At 38.8% G+C, this 13,742-nt stretch overlaps 1 protein-coding gene across 5 annotated transcripts; it reads right to left on the reverse strand.

The window, feature by feature from the left end:
* Window positions 1-4,675: 4,675 nt before the first annotated feature.
* On the reverse strand, window positions 4,676-13,161 carry PP7 (serine/threonine phosphatase 7). Of its 5 annotated transcripts, XM_078581861.1 has the most exons (7): window positions 13,066-13,161; window positions 9,225-9,872; window positions 8,533-9,009; window positions 8,089-8,235; window positions 5,813-5,920; window positions 4,890-5,021; window positions 4,676-4,822 (listed from the first exon to the last, which is right to left on the reverse strand). In XM_078581861.1, exons 2-6 carry the CDS (start codon window positions 9,642-9,644, stop codon window positions 4,917-4,919), a joined length of 1,257 nt encoding a protein of 418 aa, XP_078437987.1. In that variant the 5' UTR covers window positions 9,645-9,872; window positions 13,066-13,161; the 3' UTR covers window positions 4,676-4,822; window positions 4,890-4,916. The 5 variants fall into 5 exon arrangements, with proteins under 5 accessions (XP_078437987.1, XP_078437984.1, XP_078437988.1 ...); XM_078581858.1 differs by having other exon boundaries at window positions 4,676-5,021; XM_078581862.1 differs by having other exon boundaries at window positions 4,676-5,021; window positions 9,225-9,663; window positions 13,066-13,150.
* Between the last annotated feature and the right edge of the window lie 581 nt (window positions 13,162-13,742).

The following is a 13,742-nucleotide window of genomic DNA, read 5'->3' on the forward strand; positions in this document are numbered from 1 at the left end:
CGAACCTCAGGATGACCCGACGACAGTCAACGACACGTCAGCGACATAGGCCTAAATAAGAGTAGCGTATTAAAAACCGGAGTTATATAATACCCGATATGGGATAGCTGCTAGGATTCAATATAGGAAAATATAGCGCTAGGATTAAACATTGGTAGGTTAATCTAGCGGATAGGATTAAACTAAAACTAGCCGTTATATTGAGTTATAACGGCTAGGATCAATCCAACGGCTAAGGCGAAACAGAATATAGCCGTTAGATATTCTGTTACAACGGCCATTAGAACTATTAGTTATAATATCATATAAATACAACCAACAGACGGTGTTTAATTTTGGGGAAATACACGATCTAATTCCGTTTCTTGCATTGTCTACTCTTCTTCCATCTCTCTCCTTCTCCTCTCTCATTCTCTCTGTTTCAAATCTCGTTCAAGACTCGATCCCGGTACAGAGGCACCTCGCCGTTCTTACAAATCGAAGTGTCATATTTTCCAGAGACGACAAGGGGATTGTTAAACGCAAATAGAGCAGCGATGCAAGCAATCGTATTAAAAGTTCAACCATTGTGGGTAGTGTTGTTGGCGCTGACGCTGGACGAGGTTACGTTCTGCAACAGATGGACCGAACGATGGCAAGACTGTCGACTTGATGACAAACACATTTGGTCATATACGCGGAGACCTCCTTTTCTTCGCACTAGGGTTGTTTGATGAAATCGATAGAGATACAAATCCAGGTTGTGATGCAAGCAGTCAACGCCCCTGCAAGAAGACTCTCGTCACCAACAGCATAGGATGGACGTGCGTGAACCACCATTGCTAGATCACCGAACTCGTCTTCAAATTCTAGTGGTTGGCCAAGAGGTGCAACAACGACTAGGTAGCTATTGAAGCCAAGGAGACTCGAACTCGTCAAAACAAAGACCTTCAAACTCGTCAAAGCCACTCTCGATCGACCAATCAGAATGCTCTTAACAAACTTCCAATCTCAGCTGACCATGTCCCCCACAGCTGTGTTAATGGCTAATTGTAACTAGCCATTAGAAGTAATACGCACGGACATGATTACCTCTACGGCTAGCTGAGCAACGGTTATAAGCTGCGTACTCTATTTAAAGAGAATCTCCGAACTCCACATTTAGGCGTACTTAACAACGTTTTCTTTCCCTTCTCTCTACCTCTTCTCCTTCTCCTTCATCTTCTCTCCTTCTCAATCTACTCCTACTTCCTTCTGCCTATTTCCAAGCTATGTCGAAGAGTTAAGGAATGGAAGAATCTCAACTGTAGCAGCCTCGAATAGCAGCCAATCAAATCCAGAAGGTAGAAACACTAGGGCATCTCAACGTCTGGTCCGTTCCACAACAACAATCAATGTCTTTCAATTCTCAGAAATAACAACCCCCGCCGACAGATTCGTGGGAACACTAACAATGATCACACGAACAACATGAAAATAAAATGAAAATTGTTTTCTTTCCAAACACAACAACTGCAAGAACTAGACCTCCCTCCACGTTCTCCCCCCCCCCCCTCTCTTTTATAGAAAAAAGGAGAAGCAGTTATGGGGGTAGGGGAAGGTCCAAAAAGGCCTCTCTGCTAAGGATTAAAACAAGGTAAATAACAGAACATCACAAAGTTAGAGGACACCCGAGATGATAAGGGAGGGGGTGTCCTCCATTGTGAACAAAGCGATGCTAAAACGCGGCAAAATGGTCAAATGATGCTAAAACAAGGTAGTGCAAAAGCTCGGATGTCGTCAAACCTGATAACAAAAGCTTGGTTTCTTCACGTCGGCTCAGGCTCCGCGACGTCGCTGATGATGAGTTTGGACATGCTCGACTGGATGGTCCTCCATCAATGTTTGCCTAAAATAAGCTATTTGAGTTGTGGATTTATTCACTAGATAAGTACATGGGCCTAGAGGGTCACAAATACATTCATAACTATGCACTTGGAACACGTAATATGAATTTTAATAATAAATAGAATTATTAGTGAATTATGGTGATATCATAATGCATGGATCACTCATATTTGAACATATATTATAACATTCCTAATTATATGATATTCTATAAGTACATAAAAAATTATACATAATAAAAACATAAATAAACTAATTATCATTTAGGTTAGTTCAAGTCATGGTTGTGTAATTGATTATCAAACTTGAGACATTGAAGACATATAGTAGACATCTAAGACATATGACCTATGAGTTTCTAATCAATGGGAGATTGACTCAAAGAAAATTATGAGATGAACTCTTTGGCCAAGTTATTGGAATATCGGAGACAGATTTTTCCAAACAATATCTAAGCACATCACTACTAATGGGGATGATCCATTAGAATCTGACCATTGACCATTCCCTAAATTTTCTTAGGAGAGTTACATTGGTAAGGGATTATATGGGAAAAGTAACTGGTGATAGAAAATTTTCATCGAAGAGTTGATTAGCCCTTTGTATAGTATTGAAGAAATGATGTAGATAGGCATGTCACATGTTGGCAACTCAACACTATCCCGTAAGTTAAAGTATTATAAGATTAATATATATATTTTTTAGACATAATTACTAGAATAGTGTATGGTTTTAGAGGGTCACACACATAAGTCATGGTTGGAATATATATTAAAATGTAGGGAAGGAAATAAAACAATCATTTTATTACATTCCCTACACTTTAGTATAATGGCATATAAAGTTTTAAATGGGAACACCCACATTAGCCTTTCATAGGATACCCTTCCTTCTCCCAATCTCCTTAGGGCCCCTTCCCCTCCCTCCTTCATTGATCGACCTCCCTGTCAAGTGCAACTAACAACAGTAAGATCATTTGAGACAGATGATGGTGCATATCAAGGTGAAGATGAGGAGATTTTATGTACCAAATATTACGAGGATATGCGTAGAAGTTGGACATTTTTATAGCTCCTCTAGAACCATTCATGGAACCAAAAGAAATGTACATACAATTCCACACAAGGTATTTCAATCATTTAATATTTTTAGTTTTAAAGGTCTCCTACAATTCTTTTAATTTTGGTTAGGGATTCTTCATATTCTTAATTATGGCTAAAAAACCCACTAACTTCTTACCCCAATGATAATCACAAATATCATGAAAATTTTTATAGTACTTGCATTACTTTATGTGTTTACTTTTATAGAAATGATCATAATATGTGTTATTAATGTGTAAAATGATTTATTATATTTTCATAATGAAGTTATTTTTTATCTATTTTAAGGTATTTTTACATAATTCTCTGACAGAAACTTCATAAAGAAATATTTTTATAATTCATAATATATATTTAGTTTTATTGAAAATTTTCTAAGGATGTATATTTTTTATTGAATAAATTTTTCATATTTTTATTTATTTATTAGTATTTATATAGAATTTTCTAACATTAAATTAATGAATAAAATATTTTTTCAAGTCCAAAAATATAATTTTGATTTTTTCTGAAATTTTCAAGTCTTCATAAAATTTAATGGCACTTAGCAATTGATAAGACAGTTCGGAGAGGAGAGAAAATTGGATGCTTTAGATTAATTAAACTTCAGCCAATGATATCTAAAAAACCACAAGGAGTCTTAGCTGAAAACTTAAGTGTTCTGTCTTTACTTCCTCTATCCCTCCGCCATCTCAGATCTATAAATAGACTCTCTCAAAAAAGTTACCCTTGGATTTTATTTCTAATTGTGATTAGTAGAGTGATTTGTTCGTTCAAAATCTTTTTTGAGTCCATTCTTGTATTCCAAAAGTAAAAGATTAGAGTGAAGGTTATATCAAGACATGTGAGGAAAAAGCAGCATTTGATCCCTTGGGCCAAATGATGGCCTGTGTGTTTGTTTAACTCATGTCTTCTTCCCTTTTTCCTCAGTAATTATATCCGATAACCTAGGTTTTCTGCTTCCCACATGTCTCCACCAAACCCACCACTCATTGGCACATATCCACCTCATCTATGTCACCACCAGCATTGGTAAATCCGTATCACATACCCCCACTCAACCTCTTACCAGTGCATATCTGCCAGTATCTTGATCACATCCACCAGTGATATTTCATTCATCCACTCCACTCCACTCATGCCACACCATCAACTGTCATCCAACACAACCAAAACGACTGCTAAGGTAATTAATTATATTCCATTATTTTATAATTAAATACCTTAGTAGTCAGTTATGTTAATCAAGAAAAACAATTCTATAAATTTTAAATTCCTCCAAAAATCCCAAAATAATTCTATAAATTTGGATAAATTAGGTTGATTATGAAAAATATTTTCTCTAATTCTGATAACTATTTTTAATTAATTTTATTATTTTCTTTCATTGCATTCCTATATCATATATTTTAATGTGATATATCTTTATTAAAATAGATGTAATTTCCAAGAGACATTCGTGGATGTTATATTGTAACCCTAATGATTGGAGATATCATCATCAACAGTAAGTATATAACATATGCTAATTAGTCAATTCAACTTAATCGACTAGAGTGACAAGCACTAAGTGTAGCACAAATATACCTCCATAATATTGATTTCAGATTTAATTTTTATTTTTTCTCTCTATCTTAATACTTTTGACTGCTCTGTAGAATTAAATTTACACAATTGTTCTTCCAATTCCATATCTACATTCAAAATTTAAACAGTTTTAAAAATCACATTCACATTCTGAATAAGATTTCTGACAGACAAGAAACAGTCGTTCTATCATCTTTAAAACATTTTCCAGGGGCCTGGGGAATAACCCAGGCAGTCCAGCTGGCCCTCGGAGCCAGTTTCCCCAACTGAATCAGGATCATTGCCAATCATATAATCGAAGTAGAGGCCAAATATCAAATCAAACTGGAATACCTTTTTGCAAAATGATACAATAAATAGCTACTCTGCCTCGTCAGCCGAGGCGTCAGTCAACGGCCGGCTTGATTTGAGGTCTAGCTCTTCATCAGAATCCATCACTTCCTCAAAGTTGTAATAAGCGTTGACCTGGAGAAAGAGAGAATGATGAAGGAGATGATACGCAAGATGGAGATATAAAAGAAAGATACAGAGAATGGAATGGAGATCAGGTGAGGGAGAAAAAAATAGAAAGGTATGAAAATAGAGAGTGACATAGAGATCTACAGAGGTAAGGTTAAGGGTGGAATGGAGGTCATGTCCGAGAAGACAAAAAGTGAGTTTGAGAGTGGAGAGAAAAAACAGAAAGATTAAGAGTGGAATGGAGATTATGAGAGAGATGAAAAGAAAAAAAAGCTATGAGAAAGAGAGAGAGTGTGTAAGAAATGAAGAGAGTGAGTTAGAAAGGGAGGAATATTCATACCCAGAGATAGAAAGAAATGGAGGGAGAGAGAGGGAGCAAGCTGGGGAAGAGTGCAATGTGGAGGGAGAATGCAAGCTGAAGGGAGAGAGAGTAGATAGGGAGATAAGAAGATGTGAAAGTATAAGAGGTACAGAGAAGAATAGCTGAAGGAAAAAGAGGAAGAGATTGAGAGAGTGATGAAGGGAGAGATAGAGAAAAAGAGAGAGAAATGAGAGAAAGAGAAAGAGTGAGTGGAAGAGAGCGAGGAGGGTGAAAAGAACAATGAAGAGAGAGAGAGAGAGACAGACAGACAGACAAAGAACAGAGCCAGAGCCAGAGACATAGACAAATGAAGAGAAAGAGAAAGAGAAAGAGACAAAGAACGAGCGGTAAAGAGGAAAGACACAGTGAGAGAGAGGGAGGAAGAGAAAGGGAAAATAATAGAGGTAGATAGAGAGAGAAAGGGAGAGAGGCAGACCTTAGGCCTGGGCTGCACAGCTACAAAGGTCCGAAAGATAGGGGTGGTGTAATCAGGGGGCTGAAGAATAATGTAAGCACCTCGGTTATTATATCTGTCCTGAGAAGCCTGCCAGAAGTTTCAAGAAAAAATTTAGCGTAGAAGTTTACAGGAAAAAGTAGAAATCTTAGTACTTGGTCAAGTGAGTGATGATTGGGAAGATTAAAGAAGCAAATTAAGACTAGAAATTGTACTTTTCAAGAATTGTACTTTTCAAGAAATTGAATAAAAATTCCTATATTTTTTAGGAAGCCTGTTGGAAGATTGAAGCGCCATCAAAAACTTTCAAGACAAAATGATGCATAGAATTTTACAGGATGAAGTAGAAATCTCTTATAGATTAAATTCATGATTATATGATGTTCAAAAACGTCGTGTTTTAGACAAATGAAAGATGATCGCAAGGATTAAAAAAATAAAAGCTCGGTAGGATTTTGTACTTTTCAAGAAATTAAAGAAAATTTATGAATATAAAATTTTGAAAGCTTATCCCAAAACATTAGGAGCATAAAAAATCCAAATGGAAAAAAATATTACAAAAGCCACCCATCCAATTAGATCATTTACATAAAAACAAGGGAAAGAAGCTATTTTATCCATCTCTGAATCTACAACCAATGTATTATTTAAACCATATTGATGCAGTGCGGCAAGATGAAGAAGACTGTTGCCTACTAAAATGAAGCACAATATATAATGGTGACTAAGAAAATGATTTAAGGTGGCATCGTCCATGGAAAAACTACCCCAAAGCCAAGTCACTATACTATCTCCTACAACAGGTAGGGAAGGACAGGGTCCGGTCTCGGTTCGGTTTTACCAAAAACCTAAACCTAGACCTGAAGTTTGGTCCGATCTCAGTCTCGGTCTCGGTCTCAATCCGGTCCGATCCAGTCTTTGGTCAGTCAAGTTGACTAGTCAATGTGCAAGCCCATGTTACGTTGACTTGGCTATCTCGCTGCATCTAATGTCACCTCTGGAGACAAAGCAGTATTGGATAATGTGTGTGAGAGAGGGAGAGGAATGTAATTAGAGAGTGAGAGTGTGAGAATGTGAGAGGTAGAGAGTGAGAGAGTGAGAGAGTGAGAGTGAGAGAGAGACTGAGATAGCGCAAGACAGAGAGAATACCAGAGGGAGAGAGTAAGACAGTGAGAGAGTGAGAGGGCAAAACTGAGAGACAGAGAGAGTGCAAGAGTTATGGAGGGAGAGATGAAGTAGTAAAGAAGGAGTACAAGCGGGAGAGAGCAAGAGAATGAGAGAGGGAGAGGGAGAGAATTCAGTAGGGAGAGAGTGCGCAAGGGAGAGGGAGCAGGCTAGAGGGAGAGAGTATGAGAGAGAGAATGAGGGAGGGAGAGAAGGAGAGCGAAAGAGAGGGCGAGCGAGCAGAGAACGAGAGGAAGAGAGGAGAGTGAAAGCGGGAGAGAGGTTGACAGAGAAAGGGAGAGAGAAAGTGAAGGTGAGAGAGGAGGAGAGGGAGAGCGGGAGAGAGGGTAAGAGAGGGCGAGAGGGCAACAGAGAGAGGGCCTTGAGAAAGGAGAAGGGAGCCGGTGAGAGAGAGGGAGAGAAGGAATGGGAGAGCGGAAGAGAGAAAGGGGGAAAGAAAACAAGAGGGAGAGAGGAGGAATGGGAGAGCAGGAGAGAGATAGAGGGAAAGAAAACGAGAGGAAGAGAGTGAGAGCGAGAGAGAGGGAGAGAGGGAGAGACGACCAGAGAGAGAGAGAACGAGAAGGAAAGAGGAAGAGAGTGAGAGAAGGTGAGAAGAGAGTGAGAGGGGATAGAGGGTGAGAGAAAGGGCCAGTCTTTGGTCCTGTTTGACGTGCAAACCCAACCCGGACCGGAAGGTTTCGTTCAGCCCTAAAAATGCTGACCGATGGTCTGGTTTGATCCAGTCTGACCGAATTTCGCTCAGACCGTGTCCTTCCCTAACTACAGGTATGGGGCTAGCAAGCCTTGTAACAACTGTTGCTCCCGAAAAGCTCATCTGAACCCAAGGTGATACATATCCTATAAAAGCTGCTTACTTAAAAAAAATCCTAAAATAGCTGTCACAATCAAATAGAAATATGAAAATATGAACGCACCATCAAAAAAAATTTCAAGGAAAATAATGTATAAACGTTTACAGGAAGAAGAAGAAGAAAATCTTACACCTTCAAAATGCCATAGAATGATGTTCAAACACATGGTCTATGGGTCAAATTAAATATAATTGGAAAGACTAAATTGAGACTGGAAACCTGAAACTGAGGATAATCAGGGGCACTGAAGATGGTAATTGATTTCCCCGACTCTACTTCATGGTCGATTGTGTAGCCCTGCTCCATCCCCAATAGATCGTGGCGCTTATCCCTTGCATCGGGCCCTTCATGCGACCTGATTATCAACTGCAAACTCAAATAACAAGAAGAACTTCAACAGGTCACCCTCTGAAAGCCCTTACCCTAAACCCAATATCCTAAACCTTCTTAACCTTTATGAGATTTGACTATCATCCGCTCCTTAAATAACAGGAACAACAACCTCAACAGGTCTCTCTGAGCGCCATAAACCTTAAACTCTAATCTTAACATCTAAATCCTTACCATAAACTAATTAACCCTAAAATCTAAGTTTTAAATCCCGAATTGATGAACTACTTTTAAAAAAGAAAAATCAAGTTAGAGAGAGAGCAATGAGATTACCTTGAGATTGTTCCTCTTTAGGAATTCTTCGGTGACATCGGGGCCCCAAAGCAGGCCAATACCCCTCTCCTTGTTCGGAGACATGCCATTAACTGAGCACGGATCAGACCACAAAACATCACCTGGGATGAGATTCGAGCCTTCCCATGGTGGATCAAGAACAGTTCTCCTTGCTTTCAGCAATTCATCAAACGATCCAATCACGATCTTCTTCTTCCTGCCACCCTTCTTCCCCTTCCTCTTCTTCGCCACAGGTGCAATCTCACTTCTGAAAATCCCACCATGGGCAGTGAACACAGACCCAGCTATGACGGTAGCCAGGGGAAGACCTTCAAAGCAACGCAAGCACCTGCGATAAACTTGAGGGCCCTTATCGCCATACTTGGCCCTCACCTCTTGCTCAAATCCATACACTGCAGTGCAGTATTTAGATTCATGATTTCCACGAAGGAGAAACACACGGTGAGGTATAAATATCTACAAGACAGGAAGGAACACAGTACTGTGAATAGATCAATCAAATAGGAAAAAATTGATGTAGTTAAAAGTGATGACCCTTATCAAACAGTTAGAAATACAAATAAATCATAGATTTTTCTTGAAATTGAAGAAATCGGAGAAGGGGTTCCTTGATGGTCATCCAAATTGACAAATGATTGTGAAGAACAAGAGGAAAAAACTGGAGGACTTACCTTCCAGGCAAGGAGGAGGAGGAAAGTCTCCAGGCCCCAGGCACCTCTATCCACATAATCCCCGTTGAAGATGAAGAACTGATTCTCTGATGGGAATCCGGCATCCTCGAGGAGGAAGATCACGTCATGGAGCTGGCCATGGACATCACCGACGACGACGACAGAGGCATTGGGATCACCACAGTCCTGCACGTTGATCTGCAGCCAGTTTGGCTCCTTGTGCAGGATATTAGACGCAGAGAGCAAGAGACGCTGGACGAAGGGAACCGGGACAACAGAAGGGAGATCAGACGGGGCTAGATTCCGTGAAGACCAATCGAGCGTGGCGGTCAAGCAGCGTATCCAATCGAGTGTCAAATTATCATCTTGGGGCCATTCCAGTGGAATCGGAGGTGCAGGAGCAGCAACACTGCTCTCCATGGTGAAGAAATGGATTTCCCTGTCAGGGATCAAGGCAGGATGAGTGAAAGATCAGGGTTTTTTTCAGAGCTGAAGACCCTGCTCTGATAGCATATTGCTCGCAGGTTTGAATGAGAGGAAAGAGGATGAATGGTGCTAGGGGTTTTTCTGGAGGATCTTGCTATGTTTGGAAAATTCCCGGGCTTAATATGAAAGGTATGGTTGTATTCGAATTTCTTCACAGATTTTCTGCCAAGAAAAGTGATTTAAGGATCAGAAACTACATTAAAACCATTGAAGCTATCACAATCTGACAAAAGAAAGAAAGCAAAGGGAAGATCTTTTATGAAATTTGGAGTAATCGCTAAATTTTTCTGGTTTGTGTTCATAGTTCACAAACATGTTGTGGCCAAAATATTTTTTCGAGCTTTTCTCATCTTGAAGCTAGTTTTGACCATCCTAGATATCTTAATTTATTCATCACAGCGTCATTGTCCTCAAATTAACATGTCCCACAAGTCATATGTATATGATTCGAGAATAGTTGTTTTAAATATTTCAATTTAATCTCTCTTTGCTCCATGTGGAAAATATGTATCTCGTTACAACGAAAAAGGAGTGTCACAAGAACTACAATATTTCAGAAAATGTATGCCTCTTTTCCTTATTTGATTTTTTATATTATAGACTCTGAGCTTTTGTGAGCCGAGAAACAACTGAAACGGAATCAGAATGACTTTGCAAAAGAAACATCTTGATATTAAATGATTTAACGAGTGGTTCTGAAATCCCATTAATCAGGAAAACAAGGTTTGCATCGTGCATTTAGGATTTTCATTTCCCAAATGAGACTCATTGGATGTCAAAATATAGTACGACGGAAAAGGGTGAGGGAAACAAAAAAGATGAGGGGAAGTGAATTTAGCTAGGGATACGGGGAAAAAACCTCTCGGCCACAGTTAAATGATATTTCTGCTTGACATAGGGTTACAGTTTGTGCACACAATATATCAAGATATCAAAAACGATTTCTTTAGGGTAAAGGAATATCGACCCACGTTTTAAGGAGATTAATAACAGAGCATTCTTCTGGTAACCTTACGTGATCACATATTTGGGGAAGCCGAGACTATGATAGTGATATCTACCTATTTACTAGAGTTTTTGTCTAGTCTTGGTCGTCAAATTGCCAAGTCACAAAGCTTGGATCAGGGTAGGTGCTCGCCAAATAAGTAAGAAATCCGCTGCTTATCAGCTGAGACTAAAAAAATACTAGATTATCCAGTCTTGTTTATTGAAGAAAAAGCAGACGGTCACCGAGATCAATGATCCTCCCTGTGTGATTAATATATAAAAATTATAAATGCACACTAGACCCAAGGGATTCCCAGCCCTTCTGTTCAACTCCCTCTAAACCAAACTGAGCTAAACTCTCCACGTCATGCATTATGCAGGTCAGACAGCCTTCCTTCCTTTGAAAATAACCTCAGCCTAATGCAACCATATTGCCCAGAGCGCCGCAGACAGCTGTCAACACTCCTCCTGGCCCTGAATACCTGTTCCACGGAAAGCCCCTGAAGGCCTTCTTTGAGGGGACATCGACCCCTGTGATAGACTTGCCCATCCACATTGCCTGGGCAAAAGGACATTAGAAGAAAAGATGGGACTAGTCTTCTTCACCCCACGGGCACATAGTGGGGATAGCTGCATCCTCTGATAAAATCTATCACCTTTTGGGCTGACACGTTGTCAACGAACAGTGGATTTTCCGTGGCATCCCAAAAGTCCAAAACTATGGCCTGAGGTTTCCTTGCAAGCAGCCAATAGACATGGGAGCTCTACACGTAGGGGGCTCAAGCTGACCAATCATCTAACATAAAAGAAAGTGGAACTGTATCCCAGTTATGCAGCAAAAAAATTCTCGGACTCGAGGAAACACCTGCGTCAACCACTGTCATAAAGCAGATGGCCCTTTCATCCTCTGGTCCCATAAGTCTGCCATCTCATTTGGTGAGAAGGGCGAGGTTCATGCTGTGTGGTCCCTCCTTCACCCACAACTGCCTTCATCGTTGTCTGCAATCCATCTTATTCTGTCTCTACAGTCTTATAATAATTTATTTACTCAGGAATCATTAACATAAATATTTTTTTCTACTGATTAGCAATGAATGTGTGTCCAGGACAATAGATATCTTGTAGTAACGAAGAACATATTACGACCATTGAAACTCAAAAGTGTTTAAAAATATGGACTAATTCTGATGATCTAGCAATAGGAATTTAAAGGAAAATACGCAATAAAAAAGGCAAATATCGCCATGATCTACTACGTGAATCCACCAAAGACTTCGGACGAAGACTTCTTACAGAGAGATATCTCAGGGGTTCACATGATCCTTCTACACCGTGAAGAACATGCGATACAAATCAATGTAATGGTACAGACAGTGAGCGAAATTTATCACATTCACAAATCCCCCAACAGCAACATGGCACATTTAAACGTTGAACATTAAGTTCCAGAAGTCAACAAACCAAAACACATCCCACATTCAGAATTATAAACTTAAAATCTAATTTATTGAAGCCGTTTATGGTTTCCCTTGAAAATAATTCCTTAGCCTGGGCAATGAACACAGGAGGGAGTGCTGAAATTTTCCAGACCAACTAGGAACTAAAATGATCCACATCCTCTTTCACAAAACGAATAGCACACGTTTATGTCATGGAATATTATAATCAAGCGCAGGCTGGACAAGAGACGTAAATATAATAGATATTACGATAATAATCACTTATAAAAGTTATCCTCAAAAGTACGAATAGTAATATTCAAGTGATTTTCTGCATATGTTAAGAGTGAAGGTTGAATATTTTTGTGACAAAAATTAGCAAAAGTGATAGAAAAGAAAAAATGCCAAAATTAAAATAGGATAGTGCACAAATAGAATTCGAAAAGTGTGAAATTATCTAAATAAGGAACATAATATCAGAAATAGACGACTCCAAACATAAATACCCCTCAAACCTAGCTATTGCACCAATACTTATGAATGAATTTGATGAATTTACGTAGAATATCAGGCAGATAGTGAGACAATATAATAATAGATGACAGCAGCGCCGCAAAAGATCACAGTCAAAACCGAAGACGTCGAATATGAGTTCTTAAAATGTTGAAGAAACGTAACATACAATAGTTCTTCGGACCCAAAAAAAATTGTTCTTTGAGGTGAATCGAAATGGGTTTCGAGGCCATAAAATAGTTCCCAAGAACAAAAAATGAATACCCAACAGCGAATTTCCAGCTCGAAGAGTTTAAAACAATAAAAAATTACGGAACATGTAATGAAGATAAATTTCCCAACCAATCACCTATTGTTTTTGCTTGAGATCTGAAGTGGGGTTCAATCGGAAAGTAAAAAAGAGAGGTGATGCTCACCATCTCGTCGATCTTCTCGCCCACTGAAGATCGTCGTCTGGTCTTCCTTCGCTGGTTCTTCGTAGCAATATTTTCTTTCTCTGCTCTATTTACAAGCCAAGATTGTAGAACATAGTAAGTGCCCATTAGGCCCATTATATGTATCCCCCATTTCCCAAATTAATGAAAAGTTATAGTAAAAGAAATAAATTTGAGAGTCAAATTTCATGAATAATAAGTTCATCAACAATGGAAGACTGATCATCAGCAGCAGTAATTCATCATAAAAACATATACTAAATGATGAAAATTGAGTCATAGGTGCATTTTTATAGAACTATTATCCAGGAAAAGTTTAAAATCATAGTTCTAAAACTTAAAATATTTAACTTCATATAAAACAGGAAAGTGGGAAAGAGATTAGGTGGATAATGCAGGAGATTGAAGGAATGAGATGTTGTAAAATTTGAGATTAGGCCCATTTCCCATATTAAGTCAAAGTTATAGCAAAATTAATCAATGTTAGAGTCAAATTTAATGAATGGTCAGCTATTCATAAATAATGATACCCTAGTCATCTATAGCGGTCAATTCATCAGAAAAAAGGATTCAAAATGATGAAAATTGAATCCAATAACATGGTGGGTCATGGGGGTATTTTGAGCTATCATCCAGGAAAGGTGAATTTTGTAATTTCT

The sequence above is a fragment of the Wolffia australiana genome, chromosome 10 (assembly GCF_029677425.1).
Source record: "Wolffia australiana isolate 7733 chromosome 10, ASM2967742v1".
NCBI lineage: Eukaryota > Viridiplantae > Streptophyta > Magnoliopsida > Alismatales > Araceae > Wolffia > Wolffia australiana.